A 20632-nucleotide genomic window follows, 5' to 3' on the forward strand; every position below is an offset into this window, starting at 1 on the left:
AATTTTATTTAGTCAAATGTTCAATTACAGTTTGATTAATTTCAAAAATAATTTAATATGGACCGTTTAATTTTTATAGATATTAACACAATGATATATTAAGAAAAAATAAACAAAAATTATAATTTAACTAGACTAATAAAATTTTCTCATTTTATTCATTATTTCAAATCAATATAAATAACAGGAACTTGTTCCAGCGAGAGATTCAATTATTCTAATGAAAAATTAAAAGGTAAAAATATATAATGTTAAAATATAATTTCATAGCTTAAATTGAAAAGTGAATAAATTTTATTAATAACATTATTTATGCATCAATTCATGTTTTGTTTTCATCTTTTGAATATCTTAGTTTGGCCCAAAGTCATACTGGTGTATGCTCTATCAGGTTGCTGAGTTGCTCATCTTCAATTGGCTGTGTCTGCAGAAAGATAAGATAAGAGGGGAAAATGAAATCTCTTGAGACGCAGATTGTATTGTTGGTTTCTGAGAAAAATCTCATTTTCTGGCAAAATATCAAACCCATGAGTGAAGATGTAAAATTTACAACAACAACAATAATAATAATAATAATAATAACAGATTTTGAATGCAATAATAATAATAATAATTCAAAAAAAGGGTTAAAATATAAACATCACAGTGGCTAAAGTATATTCATATCCATCTAGCAATTTGTGACCAACTTACATTCTGTTTTGAAGATTTTGGCAATGGATATAAACTACAACTTTTCCAACTTTCTGTTCATACTGAAGGCTATTGCCTTTTGAACCTTATTCTATAGTATTTGTTTGATAGCAAGTGCTTTCACGGATAGGCTTGTGAACCAGCTACATATGTTGCTTCAACTGATGCATATCCTTCCACTTCAAAGTCATCCCAGGAATTGGTGGATAATATGACAAAATCTGCAAACTTACCGGAAGATAGAGATCCCAGATCATCATCAAGAAAGCACGCGTAGGCAGCTGAAATAGTGTGCCTGCCAGTTTAAGGTATAAATTTCAGCAGTGAAACAACGAACAGAGAGATTAATGTGTAGGGAAAGAAGAGCATGGATCAAAGACTCTCATACATTTGCTTAGACTAACTACTCTTTTTGACTTGAAACTCATTTAGCCCCTACATTGGATGCAGTTGATGGTTAATGAGAATTTTCATGATGAAAAATGTTACCGTTGAAACATTGAAAATGGTGAAAAAGTATATTTAAAAAGAATACTGCTAGTTTTGTATGCTAGGATATTCATAAACCAACAAAGCTTTGAGGCATGGCTTTATCATATGATCTTGCATTTCTTATTTCTATCCCCTTTTCCTTATGGCTACTGGAAGGACAGATTTGGGACAACTTTCCATAAAAGGCAGGCCTTACATGAAAAAAGTGGATGACTTGGCCTAGAAAAAATGTATCAAGATCACATATATCTAAAACGGCCCAAGAAAGCATAGAAAATAAAAAAGTAGCAACTTGAGGATATACTATCTCAGAATGCTTACGCAATTATTGCATCTTTCAGTGAAAGCCGCTCAGATGGAACCCATGCATTTTCCCAACCAGGAGGTATTCTTTTCATTGCTGTCCTTATGCTTCCCAAAGGATTGATATTTGTAACCTGAAACCACAGTTTTGATATGAGGTCCTCCAAACACACAGCAACATACTACAACTTATCATTTTAGAAAATATTAGAGAATGAAAAGGCAAATGCATCACTAGAAATGATATCATTTGTTCTATGGTACTTACTGGCCAGTCAGATCCTAATGCCAGTCGAGTGTTGCTAGCTAGAAGTGATCGGAATTTGTAAGATCCCTTTTGAGCCCTATCCACACCCAGCTTTTTTGTTGCAGAATCAGCATCATCCAGTAGGTGATCTGGCTGTTGATAATTGGCAATTTTTGATAATAAGCTGTAATTATGCCATCAAGCTGTGCTACACTCAACTAGACCAGACATAAGTGCGAGGAAAAGGGTTGGACTGGAACCATAACAGAATTTATCTGCTTCCGATGATTTTATCATGGTATAGAAGGTGGCAATCATCTTATAAGGGTGATAGGATTTAGGAAAGATATGATATCTCCCAAAATAAATGAATTCTGTTGCATTGATTGAATTCATAATTTTGTATACAGCCCAAAATAGTAGAATCCAGGGATGATTACTGCTCACATGTACAACAATCTGTCTTTGGTACAGAGCAGGACGAGTAAATTATATTTGTTGCTAAATTGAAAACTTCTCCTCAAATTGAGCAAAACCATCAGAAAACCAAAAAAGTCAGGAGTATTAGGCAAGACAACTCCACCATTTAAGTTATTCTTTATTTTATTAAAGACAAGTGCAAGACTCATAAGTTCTTTGGGTTCATCAAAGTTTGAACAGATAAATTCAAAAAAGAAGGAAAATAGACTCATAAGTTCTTTGGGTTCATCAAAGAAGGAAAATAGAATCATAAATTCAAAAAAGTGCATTCTGCAAAAAGTTAACAACAGAAAGCAGAAATGCAAAGCATAATCCACACCAGAGGCTCCAAAAACTAAAAAGTGCAAGATCCCCAAAACAAAAATATAACAATTGAAAGCAACAAAAGTAGTTCTGTTAGAAAACCTGTACTGAAGCAATAATCCCGTGCTCACCAAAACGAAACACTGCTCCAGGTGCCAGATGTTGGGCATGCTCAATCTGAATATCCATCACAGAAACTAATAATGCATTCGTTCTTAAAAGTAGTTCTTGTCACCTTAAAAATTGAAAAAGAAAAAAGGAAGATAAGAAGATATTCCCCGGCTAAAACTTTTTCATATTTGAACGACGAACCTTACCCGAAATCTTCTGTCCCTTTTTCCGGTTGTTGAAACAACTGATTCATACATATCCAGAATCATGTCATTTGCTTTGTCGCCTATGGCATGAATAGCAACCTGGAATAATTTTAAAGTAAAGCTTATACAGTGGATATAAATGCACAGATGAACATACATATATGGATATATATCTTTATATTTGTAATAAGAAAAGGAGACACCTGAAGTCCAACTTTATCTGACTCCAGAGTCATGTTGAAAAGGCTCTTGATATCAGTGACTTGTAAGCCAAAATTTTGAGGCTCACCAATATAGGTCTAGAAATAGGAAACCTGTTAGCGGACAAGCAAGATATGAAAAACAAAATAATATACATCACGAGTGCACTTCCAATGCTGCATATGACCCATTAATTAGTTGTTCATTATTGAACTAAGTTCTGAGAAGTGATTTTCAAAACTTTACTTCAGGGATTTGGTCCACTATATCTGCTGATTGCTGAAAGTAATTGGATAAACTTCATTAGCCAAGCCCAAGCTACACCACAGCAATTAAATGCAGTATAGCAAACTTGAGCCTACTCCCAAGTTCACAAAAACAGCAGACTAGATTTCTTCAATTTTTGGCTTCCTTGGGTGTAGCATGGACTGAAGGTTCCTCTCTTCTGCATTGGGAGGGAAGAGATAGTGTTGTGGGTTTGCAGACAGCCTTTTTAGGGACTGCTGGGAAATGGGTATGCTAGTCACTTTCAAAGGACTCATGAGAGTTTGTTGCTTTAGGATTCAATAATCCTAAAACAACAAAATAAAGTGAAGTTAATTTATAGATTGTTGAGGTGCATAACCATTACAGTCTCAAGACATTGTAATTTCTGATAAGCAAACTAAGGAACATTACCAAAATTTGGCTCGTCCATGCATTGAAGACAACGCAACAAAGGTTAAAACTAATCAAAAGCAGCAGTATCCAAAGCAAGCATTTGATATTTCCAGATTCCTAACCATATTGCATGGTCTTAGCACATTGTTCTTTTTTTTTTTTTAAGCAAAAGAACTTAGTGATTGGTGTAATAAGCAGTCCAACTATATTTTGGCATGGCACCTAACACCTTATCCAAATTGCAGCTCCATCCTTCAGCAAAAATACACCATTTTAAAAAATCAATAGAATAGGTCAGCAGATGCATAAATAGTTTTGCCTCACCTCATAGAATAGTGCACTGCTAGAACCTAAAGATCCATCAGCAAAAGCCTTAACACCACCTAAATAAATCCAATCACTCAAAGCACGACCTGTTTTTGTAATAAGCTCCTGGATGGGTAATCAGACTTCATAAATGTCAACAAAAACACAGACAATACCCATAATCAAAATGCGGAAAAGTTTTTAGAGGTAATTTTAAGAATTCATACAAACAGGCGTGACCGTGTTTCTATTGAGAAAAATAAGCAAAGCCTGATCCTCATCTTGCCTAAAGAGTCTGCCCATTGATATACATCTGTGCAAATGAGAAAAAGATATTAGTAAAAAAAGAAAAAAACAATTCAAAATTCAAAACATATCACAATTATATGATATTTTATGCTAAGGAAACTTCGGTAAATTTGATCCCGTTTGACTCCCTTTTTGAGAAAACTGTTTATCTGGTGCAAAATTGAAGAGTTATCCTGCAGACTTGAATTCATTAATGAAAATTTTAAGTGAATAGTGCCCCAATCCAGTTAGAGTATTATTATCATTTGATAATTATAACAATGAAACTATACACCAATTACATGATCAAGTAAAAATCTTGAAAATAAAAACAGAATATAGGACATGAACAACTCCCAAGTGATTGTAGCAGAAACCTGAAAGATCCTCCCATGAATGCTCTACTGATGCCCCAGGAAGGTACCTTCCAAAATCAACAACACTTGTCACCCCTCTCCTCAAGGCAAGATTGGTAGCTCCAAGGAAAGCCTCCCTTCTTTCATCTACTGAGACTTCTGGGATCCAGGGAAGAATGAGTTTCATTGCCGCATCAATTAACAGCCCATTAGGTTCTGCGTTGATGGTGGCACCAAATAATTCACTCATAAATTATAACTAGATGACTAAACTTTTAAACACTAAAAAGAACTGTACAAGAAATAATCCACAACAATGTAGATTAAAATAAATCCAACTAAGAGAACATCAAAACTTGCTAATCGAACTTTAGTTTTTCTGCACTGCAAAACAAGACAATACCAGAACATGTTCTTCAACATCGAAAGAACCGTGCTGCAATTTGAAACTAATCTCATGCTAATAAATATGGATCTGTCCAGTGACAATCAATAATTACAAAGGACATTGACTCTTGAGCTGCCTAAAACAGATGGCAAGATGTGTTAAGCAGTTCTACATTAAGTAAACTAACCATTACCTCCATGAGCAGATCTCAGAATAGTTCCACCATTTGGATCTTCTAACAAATTATGTATCCCAGCTAACTTCAGTGCCACTGAATTAGCCAAACCCATATGACCATCCATCCTAATTAGCCAAACCTGCAAAACAAGACTTCTTGTTGAGAACATATGATTTTGAATGCAAAAGTATATTTAAAATCAAGTTATAGTTTCTTACTTACAGGATTGTATGGCGTAATATCATCAATCCAATAGGCCACTGGTAATTCTCCTCCCCATAGATCATTGTTCCATCCACCACCCAACAACCAGGTATCTTCTTTAGAATCTGAAAATATTTGTTTGCAGCTGTATCATTTAAAAAGTATTTCTACATTAGATAATTCAAGTTATTGCGCAATAAGCATACTACTCCTTAATGCTCAGGTTCACCCTGTCAACAACAATGGTTAACAAGTTCTGCAGGAATTAAGCATTTTACAACTAAGACGTGGTTCATGTATCTTGCCGACTGACTCATCCTTTCCCAATATTTCACAACCTTTAGATTACAAAATCTTTATAAATTGATAATATTGTGTAAATAATAACTAATTAAAAATGAAAAAGAACCTAACACCTTTTTCAGCTAAATGAAAAAGAACAATCCTCCAGGAAATGCCCAAACAAGTGAAGGACATGTAGGGACACATAAGAAAGTGGTCAAACAATCAGTGTTCTCAGATGTCCAAAAAGCCCAATTTTTAAATAGGCATGGCCCACATTTCATACTGTGTCTAGCATCATTTACAAACAAGGAGATGCAGAATGTGTTGCATCAAAAAGCATGAAAATTACTTCTTACAGCTTCTTTGACCCTTCTCACAAACTCATCTTTTCGATCTACACCATGTAGCTCCACACGCTTCATCTGTTTTGCATACAAAATCTGAACTCAATATCTATATAGGCGACTACTAGAGGAAATAACAGATCAAAATGTCATGATTAACGAAAAACTTAATAGCTGAAAAAGAAAATGGGAACTTTTAGCTAAATTAAACAGACAACAGAGAAGAGAATAATAAAGAACCATTTGAGAGGTCAGGAAAAAAAATCATTGAGTATAGCACTAATATATTAAAAGCTCAAACAGGGTGGAAAGCTTGCTTCTTTCTTGTGTACTGTTGCAAAGACTAGAGCTCAAAAGTCAAAACGAGGTCTATCACCGCCGCCAGTAATCAATATACAGAATATCACTAAATTGACAATTTTGAAAAATAAAAGAGAAATATATAGAACAGCAGAACACAAAGGGACTATTGGCACATTACCTGAAGTCCACCCCAAATCAAATGGACATGGGAATCAATAAATCCAGGAACCACTACTTTCCCTTCAAGATCCAACTCTCTAGTCTTATCACCCGCCAAATCCTGCATTTAGGTCACTATTAACTCAAATTCTAGAACCAAAGTATAAATTCAATAAGGGCAATGAAACAAGAACCTTAAGAGCTGAATAGTTTCCAACACGGAGAATCCTGCCGTTTAGCACAGCCATTGAATCGGCGAAAGGCAATGAAGCGTCGCTGGTGAAAATAACCCCATTCTTCACAATCAAATCCGCCATTAATCCTCTCGATTCTAAATTCAGCCATTCTAAAATGCAACGAAGAAATAACCAAAAATCAAAACTTTATAATGTTTTTTATGCACAGTGTGGAAATTGAAATTGAAATTACGCTGGGGTAAGTTGAAGAGAGGAATCAAGCAAATGGAGAGGGCGACAATAATCGTAGCTGAGAATATTATCGCACGATTCATGATTAGACTAAGACACTAATGCTTCACTCGCACACTTCCCAGTCTATATTCCACTGGCTTATCAGCTATTTCTCGGATTCCAGTGAATCTTCTAGCAGAATATTTTTGTCGTTTGGTGTAATTGTTGGTAATAAAATTGATATTCTTATCGACTAATAATATAAAAACACATTTTTCTTTTTTAAATTATCAGCGAAAACTGTTGGAGGACTTGAACTCACTTCTCCCGTCCCACTAGTAAGAACATCAACAACCTCACACTAGTAAAAAAACCAACAAAATCCCATGTAGTAAGAAATTTAAGTATTATGGATTACATAGCAAGGACAGTCTTCCTTTCAGTGAAAATTTTTTTAGTAAAAAGAATTTAAATTCGAAACTTCCGCTTTTCATATCAGCGAGAAACCCAATGGATAGCACCTGAATCAATAAAATAATAAATTATAAATTTTCAAGAACACATTTCAACTGTTAAAGATTTAAGCTTTCTATCGAAAAGTTGTCAAATTGGAATTTCGAGTTGGACGGACGAGTACTGAATATGTCACAAGTCATGTAAAGCTCATAGTTTTGCTTCATCATGGCTTGAGAAATACAACTCTATTCTCCTACGTAATATCCCATTAAAAGAAATCATATAATTCTGTAAATAAAGCAGAGACTCAAGTAACTAGCTAGTTTTGTTTTCTTTGGTTCTTTTAGCACTTGCCAGCCTATAGTTAGTGTGTGCAGTTTGATTTACTTGAATTGCAATTCCAATTTTACCTATAAAAGGATCATTTACTTAATGGTGCTATACATTCTGATAGAGTTGGAAATGGAAGCCAGTAAAGAGTGTAATGTTGTTGGAGAAGGAAGATCAAACAATTGGTTTAACAACATATTAACGGAAAGGCTTAAGCCATATCTCTTTTGTATAGTTATTTCTTTCTTCCAAGGAGGATCCAGTATAGTCTCCAAGATTTGCTTAGACCATGGCATGAGTCGTTATGTTCTTGCGGTCTATGCAGGTGCTTTTGGAACTGTAACTACAGCTGCTCTAGCACTAATCTTTGAAAGGTTCGTTATTTCGCTTCTTCTATTAACCCTTTTACTGTGTCTTGTTAATATTAATGTACAACTATATATATATATATATATATATATATATATATATATATATATATATACATACATACATACATATTGCAGGAAAAATGAAAGCAAGCTCTGTGCAGAAGTCTGCTTATATATCTTCCTTCTTGGTTTGATAGGGTGAGTAGATGTAGATTCTCTGGCCAACCAATTTATAATTAGTTAAGTAATGTTCGGATAAATGTCTGATGTGTCTTGTAATCTATTATTTCAGAGTTTTGGGTAGAATATCGTTCTATACGGGTCTGCAGTACACTTCAACAGTTTTTGCAGCTGCCATGAGCAACTTAACTCCATCAATGACCTTTCTTCTGGCAGTTTTCTGCAGGTAGCTAAACATTTTTTATGGTACAGATGCCAAAATTAACAGTCAACCCTCCTATATTTAGCATCCCTAGAAACCAAGGAATCATTTAATTGCATGAACCTAAATATTAGTTTGAAGTTCTGTTTTTCTGTTTTAAGGATGGAGAAATTAGACATTGCCAAGATCAGTGGCCAAGCAAAGATTGGAGGAACAATAGTTGCACTAGGTGGTGCAACTCTGATGACCTTATACAAGGGCATTACTGTTCTTCAACTGGATGATCACCATACTAATCAGCAAACTGTATCAGAAGTGCACTTAGATAATAAGAAGTTGATGAAGGGTGCCCCTTTTCTTCTTATTCAAACACTTATAGCAGCAGGATGCTACATTTTACAGGTGACTTGTACTAGAAAATAAGTAAAGTCATAATAATCTATTTTCAATAAAGTATTCTCACTTTTAGTTTGAGTAGTTTTTTAAATAACTAGGCATATAAGGAAAGGAAAAAGATGGCCCATATAAACATATACGTAGTTCAAGAAAGCATAACAATTGTTTAAGTTTTGTTTTTCAACTTCTTTTTTCTATTTCTTTTCTTGAATATATATTATGCAGACAAAAATAGTGAAGAAGTATCCAGCTCCTTTTACCTTCTCCACATTAACAAGCCTAGCAGCGACTATCTTTTCAACAATCTTAGCAGCAATTGTAGATCATAAAGCTTCATCATGGAAATTGTCATGGAATATCTCTCTTGTTGCTCCTCTTTATAGTGTAAGTGACATAACCAAAGTTCAATTACATTAAATATCAAGCTTGCCAGATTGACATATTACTGATAATGACTGTTCATTCTTTCTAATTATTAAGAATAAAGGAAAATAGAAACCTTCTTTAACTATTGCAGGGCACTATCATGTCTGGAATTGTGAGTTACATACAAACTCTGGTGATACAAAGAAAGGGTCCTGTTTTTGTGACTGCATTTAAGCCATTCACAACAGTAACTGTAGCTCTTATGGGACCTTTCATTTTAAAAGAGGCATTGCATTTAGGAGGGTATGTTTGTAGTTTTAGTATATTATATACATTGTCTTGTTCATTTGAGCAGTGAATTTAATTCCTTGAACCCAAGTCAGGAAATGGATTTAAATTACTATTTCCTTTATATTATATAGTTTATTAACAATGAATCTTTTCCAGGATACTAGGGGCTGTTTTGATAATCCTTGGCTTGTATGCAATTCTATGGGGAAAGGAAGATGAGAAAAAGAAAAGTCAGGTGCAATCTGCAACATCTGATCAAGTTCTTGACATTAGGGAAGAGAAGTAAATTAATTAGAACTTTTTCAACACTAGACACCTCTACATTTTTTTTTTTTTTTTTTTTTGAAATAGACACTTCCATTTTTAAATAAAGGGGGGTGTTGCCTTAAAAAAACATCTAGTAAACAAATATCTGATGTATACAGAAGAATGTTTATATATATATATATATATATATATATATATATATATGTTTTTTGTTGCTAGTCATAAATACAATGACATTACCTTTTTCTATTATGTCTTTCCAATTCCTCCATTTTTCGCTCTTTAAGGCCTCAATATATTTTGAAATTAAAAAATTTAAACATAAAAGTTATTTTATGGGGAAAGGAACAAGAGGAAAAGAAAAGATTGTTGGGGTCTGCAATATCAGATCAAGTTCTTGAGATTGAATCAGCAAAGTAACAAGATTGATGGGTCTGCAATACATGATTGAAGCAGAAGGGTAATTAGTTTCTTCAGTTACATGGATATCAAAACTCATCTTCCCTCTCATTCTTTTCTTTTTGTTTCCCCTCAGTTTAAAGAAAACTAGCGCAATTGACTGGCATTGCTCTTGATGAAAATAACAGTGGGCTTTATTTGAACCACTTGATCAAAGTTCAATGCATGTACAGTGGTTTTAGATCAAAAGGTTATATGCGTTATACAGGTCGCATTAATTACATATGACAACCCTCATCTTCTAGAAAAAAGATGATCTAGTTTTAAAGTTGGGATTCATAGATCTGCGGGCCAGAAGTGGCTGCAGTTATTGGACAGAACCTGATAGAAAAGGAGTATGGCACAGCAGGAACCAGATATTTGTCATGGGTACAGGGGGTCCAGCTATCATCTCCACCTAAACCCATATGTTTGTGATCAAGATGAACCTGCAATTCAGAAACACAAACTTACTACTACAATGGGAATGGTAGCATAAAGCATAGATATGCATCGCTATGTATGAGTATGACCATAATCATCTTACAACATCGAAGCTATTTTGAATATATTAACATGAATTTATTTAAAAGAGCAATAAAAGAAATATCAGTGGTAAGGTATTACCTCAATATCATTTCCTTGAATAAGTTCTTCATTGTGTGTTGCCCGATCAAGTTCCGCTGAAGAATAGTAACTAGCACTCATTTGCATAGGTGGAGAGCTGCCATAGATTGAAGCGAAAATTCCTATACCATTCTTATCCTGAAATGTAACCCATCTAACATCTGCCCTACCAGAATTTTCCCCAGGAACAATATAAGGAACATGCATGTCTCCCACATTCTTCTCATAGATCCCAACATGGGCTGCTGCTTTCCTATCTGGATAACATTCAAATGGTCCTTTACCATACCATCTGATTTGGTCCACTGATTTTTCCAAGTGGAATTCGACCCCCACGCGTGGCAAAGGTGGAAGATCAGAGCTTGGAGTGACATTACAGTTAATAACCAAGTCCCCAGAACTATAAATTGAGTAAATCATGTCTACTTTGAATAAAGCATTCTGATCTTGGGATAAAGAGGAGGAATTGTCCTCGCCCCTTGGAACGCCAACATAAACCACCTCTATTTGCACAAGATTATCAGTTGTATTCAGTATAGAACAGCTTTTTGTATGAAATTGAAGGTTATCGATGTGAGCTGCTTTCCATCTAGAGTAATAACTCTTTTCCTCCCCACCTTTATCATTATCTGTAGGTGCTCGCCAGAAGCATGGAAAGATGCCTTTATTCATAATAGGAGTTCCTTCAACCTATCATTGCCACATAATTAGAACATAATTGCAAAAATATCTTTATGAGAAAGGACTGGTTTTCTGAGGTTTCTGCTCTCTCTGGAACATCCAAGAAACTAGTTTTAGCAGAATATAGCACCCTTCATTTAATTTCTACAACCATCTCTTCTTAGTCTTTATTGCTTGATTTAGCAGAATATAGCACCCTTCATGGAAGCTTGGAGGAGAAATCAAAGGGCATGGGGTAGCCAAATACTTATAATGCAGGATACAAAATTTCACTTTAATAGCTCAAAAGAACAACTTCCCAAATCAAATCTTGAATATTTTTATTTGATTTTTTTGACTTAAGAATCAGAAGATAACTTCTTTTTAAAATTAAATTAGAGACACTTGCATTAAAACTGAGACCTGGAGAGGATTTTGCTATTAGCCTATAATTGCTTGAAAGCAATTAAATATTGTCATAACGGTTGTCAAATGAGCAAATTGCAACTTTTTAGATAAGCAACTAATGTCATGTTTCATGTAATAACGTTTTACTAAAATATTACACAACTAAGCTTCATTGGAAGAACTAAATATAACAGGGTCAATTGATAAATGCAATAACACACCTTCCAGCTTTCAATAGTTCCTGTTTGAGTATTCAATGACATTTCCCAAAAATTTTGTTGGCTGACTTTAGCTGTATTCCCAAGAATTTCAGTAAATATTGGAGCATCTGTAGCTTTGATAGCCTGGAAGCCAATGGAATTCATAAACCGAAAGAAAATTATAAAGATATTAAGACAAAACAAAGTATATTGAAATAGTTCTAAAAGAACAGCAATTACATAAGATAGGATTTCCCTTTTTGGAGGCAATTGCACTTGTGTAGAAGAGATAACATGGCCAGCTTCAACCCAGCGTGTTGAATGTAAAAGCTTAGCTGTGATTGTTAAAAAAATTTCTACCGCAGAAGATGAAGCCCACAGAGGATGCCATGGACCTGACTCCCATTCTATGTCATAACTGCTCTGGGGTTTCATCACTGGGAGTGATAGAATTCCAGAACCAAGTTTGCATCCATCACCATGGACAGCCCAGCCAAATTCCAATCCTTGTGTTGTTTCAAAAAAATGAGAGTTGGATATCTGCAAAATTAAAGTCAAATTAAAAGAAAACAAAGATCAATTTAAACAGATATAAACAGGAGCTGATTTAAACGTCCAGGTACCTTAATTGTGTTTTCCTTGAGTGAAACCTTAATCGGTTGATAGACATACTTGACTTCTGAAAACAATCACCAATTCTCATTATTCAAATGGATTAATATCTTGGAAATTTAAACAAAAAGCATCAAGTAAATAGTATATGACATAACAAAGTGAAGTTACCATGCATTGCAGGATGCGGAGTTCGATCTGGCCATGTAATACCATTCAGACAGAAGTTCAGATCATTGGGGGTGTCCCCATAGTCACCTCCATATGCCCAATGCTTACTACCACCTTCAGTTTCCTTCAACAAACCCTACAGGCAACACTCTATAAAGTCAAATAAAGTTTGTTATGCAACTTTACTAATCAGATGATTCATTCCTTACACATCTTCACATCCTATGTTTAAATGCACCCACTGAACCATCTGCTTAGTCACAAATACAACATAACATAACTAAACACATGCATGAACACAAGAGCATGACATGTGCAGCTGCATACCCTGGTCGACAACGGACACTTTGTGCAAAAAGAACTTGAAAAGCATCATTAAGTAAATTGGTGAGGAGAGTTGTATGAGGTGCAAACATCCTAGATGTAATGTAAAACAACAGTTGTAAAGATTTTTGTTTGCCTAAGATGGCAGAAAGATCAAATTCCTACATGGTATTGCTCATTTACCTGGTCAACCCAGTCCCAGATGAAACCTCCTTGGAGACCAAATGTGCTGTCAATTGCTTCCCAATATGCATCTATATTTCCGTTGCTATTTCCCATAGCATGTGAATACCTGCCAAGTGGACATCACAAGGGGGCTCAAGTAAATAAAATGAAAATGACAACAGGAATAATAGAAAAATTTTACAATGTAATCAGGGGATGTCAAAGAAAATATAAGCAATTTGAGCAGCACAAAGGAGGAAAAAAGTAACATACTCGCACAATATCAAAGGGCGTGATTCTGTTGGATCGTTTGCAATCTTCACTATATCCCAAATACGCATATACATGGGGCATATGACGTCTGTAGATGTAGTTCTAGATCCACCTCCTTCATAGTGCAATAACCGAGAGGTATCCTTTCCACGAATCCAACCTAAATAAAAACTCCAGAACAATAAGAAAAGGGAAAACTAAAAGCAAAGACAGACACACATAAACACAAAGAAAATTGTGCATTCTCTTTTTTACAATTGTAAAGAAATTACATGTCCATGCTATTTTATACTAACATATAAAACAAGATTGAACAAGATGATCAGCATATTTGTTAAATCTACTATAGGTATGTTGCTCCAGTCAAAGCTGGTTTTCTGAGACTTAAAAAAAAAAAAAAAAGATTATTACACAACAAAATCTTAGATTTAAAGAAAACAGTGCGATACCAGCAGCCGCAGAATGGTTAGGTCCATATGACGACTCATTTCCTAAGGACCATGAAATTATGCATGCATGATTTTTGTCCCTCTCCACCATCCCTATCACACGATCAACCATTGCAGTAGCCCAACTTTCTTCCAAAGTAGGATGCTTTAGATGTCCGCAAAGATGAAAACCATGTGTCTCAATGTTGGCTTCATCTATCATGTACATGCCAAAAAGATCACACAGCTCATACCATCGGGGATGCTGAGGGTAATGACTGTTTCTCACAGCATTGATGTTGTTTTGCTTCATTAGAACCAGATCCTACAAGCAGAATAATAAATTGTCTTCAATGTATCAACTGACAATAACCTGACAAGCAGAAATCAAAACCGGGAACAGAAGCAGAGGGTGACCTTAACCATACAGGACTCTATGTTTGTCTTCCCAACACGTGGATGATGTTCATGTCTGTTCACACCTCTTATTATGACTGCTTGACCATTAACAAGCATTTGTTTATGTGCCTTTGATACTTGTCTTATGCCTACTAGGCATGATTCACAGTCAACAACATGTCCAGATGCATCTTTGAGGGTGAGAACAAGAATGTACAGCTTTGGCTGTGGACAAACATAAGCCAACATCAGAATCCACAAAGGTAAGAATACAAAGTAAATGCATAATGCAAAATAATCAGCTAAAAGCCTGCCAATTCGTTGAAATACATCGACTCAATACCGAATCCATAAAACATACTAATGAAAAAAAATAAGAATATGCTGCAAATAACTTTTTAGAGCTAGGAAGAAGGATTTGTGTATTACCTTGGCCCTTTCATGGAATACAAGAAGTAAAGGATTCAAAAGCAAAACATACTCTATAGAAAGATAAAAGAGAGGTAACCATATACAGTTGATTTTCAGTTGATGAGGACCTTGATTGCAAGAGTGCAATAGCTGTAGATCTACCTAAGGATAGCAGACGCAAGCCAAAAAAAAAAAAGATTCCAGAATAAGAATGAATATGCCGGATCAGCATCAGCACCAGCTTTTGGGTCAGGAGGGAAACTATAACTAGAGTGGAATATTGGAACAGATCAAATAGTTTGAGATAAAGGCTTGTTTAAATTGAGTTGAGTGAAGTAGAAGTTTTCTTGGACAGCCAAGGGCTAAAATAGAAGAAGAAGAAGACAGGCTTGACAGAATTTCAATGTAAACATATGTACTACAACTGAAAGAGAGAGAGAGAGAGAGAGAGAGAGAGAAGAAACTGGAGCGTTACAATGGGATGGAGTTGGTCTAAATTGTAGCACTGATAAAATTTGTAACAATCCATATGAAATGAGGTTGCCCACCTGCTCTGCGGACCAAAGCTTTGGCTTCTCTAGTTTTCCCACAAGAACATAACCAAGAAATCCCAAAATTGCATCAAAGGAGGGAGTGAGCTTCATGTCAGCTGCAGTGGAGGAAAGCAGATCAGCATATCCATCATTGTTATACCAGCTTCCAGGGTCATATAATGCAGCTTCTACAGTGAAGTTGGTAAAAATTTTGTCTTTAGGAGTTTCTCGAGAGCTATCTATTTTCACTTCAACCTGAATGGTAATTAACAAAAACACAAATTTACAATGTCTTTGGTGTAATGTGTCAGTTTGAGAACAGTGAGACAGCAATTGCTCAAACATGAATCCCATGACATGAGTGCAAATGAAGTAAGCAAAGGTATTATAATACATCTAATATTAATCAAGTATGAACAAGAGTTAATGAAGGAAAGCAGAGCAGAACAACTCTATGCATTTCCAGCAGAATTCTCCATCTTTGTCTAAAAAATAAAGGTAAAAAAATATGGCAAACCAGAAAAGTCTAAGATTAGGCATCTTATTCACTGCGCACCTAATCCCATCTTCTCTTGCAGAAAATGAATATGACATGATTTATGTGATTTTTCCATAAAATGCAACAAACCAAATAATGCAACAAGCAAGTAACAAGATAAGAGGTATACCATCAACCCCATGGTTACTTATAAAGTACAATGACTTCAGATAAAAAAAACTTGATGACATGTAATAGTATCCAGACATTCATTACCTATGCAAGCCAGTCATTGATCAATAAACACTAACCTGTATATCTGCAGAAGTGAAATTTTCAGTCAGGTTTGATTTGAAAAAGTAGTCCGCAATAAATACCTGCATATTAATTACATTTTATTACTAAATACCCTTCAAAGCTCACACTAACAGGAAGTACCCCAATACAATATGATAGAGACATCAGGGGGTAAGGGAGAAATGAAAAGGCAAAATCGTTATTCAATATATTTATTTTTCATCATTTCATCAACAATGTGGGAATCAGTGGAACTGCTATAGGTTTCCTACCAATATCCCGATCATCTTGTTTGAACTATTTGATTACATACAAAAATGATGCATATGAACTTGGAATCATGCTACTAAAGTAAAAACCTGTGGCTTGGCTAGAAGAAGCACATCACGATGGATACCAGAGAGCCACCAGTGATCTTGATCTTCAAGATATGACCCATCACACCATCTAAGAACTTGAACAGCCAGAACATTGTCTTTTCCCGAATTACATGGATAACAGTAATTCGTGATTTCAAATTCTGCAGGTAGCCTACTATCCTGACTGAGATAGCATGAAAACTAAATGTTATTAATTAGTATAATTTACAAACTCTTTCAAATTAAACATGACTTGTTACATTTGAGGAAGACTACTTGAATCTCTTTCTAGAAATATATGGCACAAATCCACACACCATGTAATCAAACAACTGTTTGCATTTACTTTAAAGAAAGAAGAAAATAAGACTCTCAAACATCGTGATCGCAAATAGTTTTCACCCTTCTAATTGTAACTCTGAAAACATATATTTTTGTTTACTTCTTTTTTTTTTTCTTGAATAGAATTATGAACTACAATTCTCAATGAAAAAAAAAAAAAATAGGGCAATATAACTTCCATAAATTATTTTTTCCCCATAGATAGTTTATTGAAAACAGTCAATTATGACACAGAAATTAATGGTTTCACTTTTTATATCGAACAAAATTTAAATGCCAAATCTAAAATAAAATTTATTGAGAAAAAGGGGAAAAAGAATTAATCATGGTCATCCTATGCACAATCCTGGAAATTTAGTGAAAAGCCTTTCAGCAATTTTGCGTGGAGCACGATAAGGCATCAAACGTGCAACCTTTGGTTGAGGCTCAATATATAATAAGAGAATGGAATCTTATACTAAATAAAATTTGAGAATCTAGTACTTTATTTCTTCATGAACTCTATAGCATAGCAGAAATACCAGATTTCCAATCAAGTTGAATGTGTCTACATAAATTTGCATGTAGGATGCAAATTAGTTCATTCATACAATATATATATATATATACATTCTATAAATGTACAAAAGATACAACATATCTAAATGATAACTCTCTTGACCCCCGACATGTGCACTACTACATTAACTGTTCACAACAATCACCACCCACCTCCCCAGCCCGACCTCCGCCACAAAAAAGAAAAGACAGAAAAAATTGTGCATCAGTTACCTATATCCCACAGGGATTCCATTAATCCAAGCACAGAATGCAGAATCCACAGCTTCAAAGTGCAGCAAAATCCTGCGGCCTGTCAACCAGCAAATAATATGAGAAATAAAGTAGCAGAAAAGTTTGAAGAACAATGGACAACAAGGCACAAGTAAACAGAAAAGATATGCAACCTATGCGTGCTCAATCGACTCAATTAGGCCTTACATCCAATCAAGTTGGAGTTGGCTGAGATAGGACAATAATGAATAGCACATAATTGGAACAAAACCGCATGCCATAATTGTGGACCAAATATTGCAATAAAAACTATCGCACAATGTGAAGATTTCACTGTCTCCTATATGCTGCAATAACATTAAAATTGCTGATGAAAAAAAAAGAAAGAGAGTGGGGCAGGGAAAGAGAGGACAAACCGACAGACAAAGAGAGAGAGAGAGAGAGAGAGAGAGAGAGAGAGAGAGAGAGAGAGAGAGAGACCCAGTGGCTGTTTTGTTCTATGTTATGATCCAGGTAAATGGCCAGAAACAAAAATTTGTCATTTTTAAGATAGGGAGTCCCATTGCTATCTTGGTAGACTGGTCCATTTTAAGAACTCCGATCAAGTTTTGTAACAAAATATTGCACGTGTCATGCACTTACTTTCTCCATCAGCTTTTTATGGAGCCCTAAAATACATTCAAAGACAGAACGGGGGAAGAACCAAAATTCCTAGTTCGCAGTATCATTTTTCTAAGTTTACTAAAACCTTTTGACCTTTTAACAGTCAACCAGTTTCCATTGTGGTTAAGCTTCGGTAATGTTTTTGTCTAGTCAGTCTTCCTTCCAGACGTCATTTACAAATGCATACTGAATATGCATCCATGTAAACAATATCATGATTATTGCATTTGGACAGACATTACCTGCCCCGAGTCTATTTGACAGATATTTATCAACTAGTCCTACTAATTGCATATTGATTGATAAGCAGAAATAGAATAACAAAAGAAAATGAGTGAACAGAAAGTGCCAAGGGCATTAATGGACAAAATAATTGACTAAACTTGGCAAAACATCAAAAGGAATCATACCCTGCCATTCTTTAGGAATCTGGAAGTATGTTCTGTAGCAGCCAGTAGGATTATCCTCAGGAACATAAGGAGGATCAAGTGGGAATGGATATACCACATTTGTATAAATGGGTCGGTCAAATCCATGCATCTGCCAATTTGAAGGTACTGTTGCAATGAGGGAGATTATAAGGGAATGTTATGAAAAAACCTAATTAACTACAGTATCAAACAATCTGAAGCTCAAATTTGTACAAGAAACAACGAAAACATTGCTTGTGACTGCAGTGAGAAAACAAAGGAAGAGAGAGAAAGAAATTACCAGGCAAATTTTTCCACTCCGAGTCCTGAAATGAAGGGTCATAAAATTTGGCAGGAACACTCGTAGGACCGGGAGCCAGGAAAAATTTCCAGAAGCCAGACAAAGACTTAACAAAAGGCAAGTCCTTAACCCAAAATGCAGCAGAATCAAGAGCAGCTTGAACAGCATCATCATTCCAAACAGCAGACTTGGATACCAATACATCCACTTTATTGCGCTGATACCAGTATCTAAGAGATCCTATTCAAATAAAAAGAAATATGGATTTCTTTAGAAGGAGTTGAACTAATATAACACCTGTCCAAACTTACAAAACCAACGTCCAGATGTTTTATTTTGGTAGATTGTCTTCCAGGAAAAAAAATTTTCAGAACAATAGAAAATCAAATTAAGAACCAAGCCCACATATCAAATTCACTTTCTTAAACTCCATAAAGTGAATTAAAAACGAGGACTAAAAAATTGAACTTGATTAAGCAAAAGTAACAAACAAGTAGTAGAAAGAACAAAAAAAAAAAAAAAAAATTGTACCTTCAACAGATTCATGACAGTGCAAAGTGACATGAGGATCTCTTTTTCTCCACTTTATAAAAGTCTGATCTTCCCAAACCTTGTGTCCACTTTCCAATGGAGAAACCATTTGCGAAACCAAAGATGCCATTGCACCATGGACACTGCACAGTCAATCAACAATCAAGCATTAATCTTATCTTTTTTCTGTTTAATCCAACAAGTAGCCTAGCATCAATCAAAACACATCTGCGATTATACATACACGTGTAGAGCGAGAGAGGAAAAGACAGTGAATTGAAAAGAGAACGGAAACTGAATTAGTTAGTGGAGCAGCGAAGTTAGCAAGGCGACTCACTCTAAATTTCTTTACTTTACGACCATTTTTATCTCTTCGTTTTACATACGACACGCGTCAGATATTTCAGTTAAAGTGGGTCCACATAATGATATGTATAAGGAAAAGTTGCACAATTAGCAAATTATTTTTGATTAATTAATTTTTGAGAATAATGGGAAATTAATTAATTATTTTTTCTTTTTTTTTTAGTGTAATTCTTTTCCCTAATTTAATTATTGTCTATAATTTTAGGGTGATGTCCAGGACAACTATTATTAATGCCAGAGCAAATTTATGATTAAAACAAGATTACCCTAAATCTCTGCTCTTCCCTTTAATCCAGATATTGAATGAAATAAGAAGTTTTGCTATGAATAAATTGAAGGGAGATGGATGAGCAATTGGAAGGGAAAATGGCACTTTTATCTATATCATAAATTTGCTATGGCATTAACAATATAACACTACCCTTTTATAAAATCCGCTTTATCACCTCCTATTTTCTATTTTTAATTTTTTTTTTTAGTAACAAATTAATAGGAAAAAAAAATACAAAAATTAGAATAATTACATAAGGTAAGAATAATTTAATCAAATTAAAAAAAAAAAATCATAACCCAACTCTTGAATATTTTTATACAATTTAGGAATAGTTAGTTAAATTATTTAACAATAATCTTTTTGTTATTTTTTCATATATACCCTTCAAGACCCTAAAAATTATATATTAATAATT

General features: G+C 34.7%; 3 protein-coding genes across 6 annotated transcripts; 1 reads left to right on the plus strand and 2 right to left on the minus strand.

Moving 5' to 3' along the window:
- Positions 1–646: 646 nt before the first annotated feature.
- On the minus strand, positions 647–7372 carry LAF3 (Amidohydrolase family). 3 transcript variants are annotated; one of them, XM_020678353.3, is made up of 15 exons: positions 6937–7343; positions 6702–6853; positions 6527–6628; positions 6051–6123; positions 5435–5541; positions 5228–5351; positions 4668–4862; positions 4230–4315; positions 4021–4128; positions 3039–3134; positions 2831–2934; positions 2650–2695; positions 1757–1888; positions 1507–1622; positions 647–988 (listed from the first exon to the last, which is right to left on the minus strand). In XM_020678353.3, the coding sequence occupies exons 1-15, from the start codon at positions 7016–7018 to the stop codon at positions 814–816; spliced, it is 1698 nt and encodes a 565-aa protein (XP_020534012.1). In that variant the 5' UTR covers positions 7019–7343; the 3' UTR covers positions 647–813. The 3 variants fall into 3 exon arrangements, with proteins under 3 accessions (XP_020534012.1, XP_012068656.1, XP_089579115.1); XM_012213266.4 differs by having other exon boundaries at positions 2621–2695; positions 2836–2934; positions 6937–7290; XM_089722989.1 differs by lacking the exon at positions 647–988 and having other exon boundaries at positions 2621–2695; positions 6937–7372.
- Positions 7373–7809: 437 nt separating this feature from the next.
- LOC105631641 (WAT1-related protein At5g07050) lies at positions 7810–9851 on the plus strand. Its single transcript, XM_012213821.3, has 7 exons — positions 7810–8077; positions 8210–8272; positions 8367–8480; positions 8618–8858; positions 9078–9236; positions 9370–9521; positions 9666–9851. The coding sequence occupies exons 1-7, from the start codon at positions 7836–7838 to the stop codon at positions 9793–9795; spliced, it is 1101 nt and encodes a 366-aa protein (XP_012069211.2). The 5' UTR covers positions 7810–7835; the 3' UTR covers positions 9796–9851.
- A 496-nt stretch (positions 9852–10347) lies between these two features.
- LOC105631224 (glycoside hydrolase family 2 protein) lies at positions 10348–19957 on the minus strand. Of its 2 annotated transcripts, XM_012213265.4 has the most exons (18): positions 19822–19957; positions 19578–19720; positions 19047–19286; positions 18746–18892; positions 17673–17751; positions 16560–16743; positions 16215–16280; positions 15441–15680; positions 14500–14706; positions 14104–14407; positions 13655–13814; positions 13400–13508; positions 12893–13028; positions 12733–12788; positions 12350–12649; positions 12131–12253; positions 10842–11531; positions 10348–10663 (listed from the first exon to the last, which is right to left on the minus strand). In XM_012213265.4, the coding sequence occupies exons 2-18, from the start codon at positions 19705–19707 to the stop codon at positions 10499–10501; spliced, it is 3336 nt and encodes a 1111-aa protein (XP_012068655.1). In that variant the 5' UTR covers positions 19708–19720; positions 19822–19957; the 3' UTR covers positions 10348–10498. The 2 variants fall into 2 exon arrangements, with proteins under 2 accessions (XP_012068655.1, XP_089578958.1); XM_089722832.1 differs by lacking the exons at positions 19578–19720; positions 19822–19957 and having other exon boundaries at positions 18746–18875; positions 19047–19284.
- Between the last annotated feature and the right edge of the window lie 675 nt (positions 19958–20632).

The sequence above is a fragment of the Jatropha curcas genome, chromosome 1 (genome assembly GCF_041381405.1).
Source record: "Jatropha curcas cultivar XTBG-Jc1 chromosome 1, XTBG_Jcur_1.0, whole genome shotgun sequence".
NCBI lineage: Eukaryota > Viridiplantae > Streptophyta > Magnoliopsida > Malpighiales > Euphorbiaceae > Jatropha > Jatropha curcas.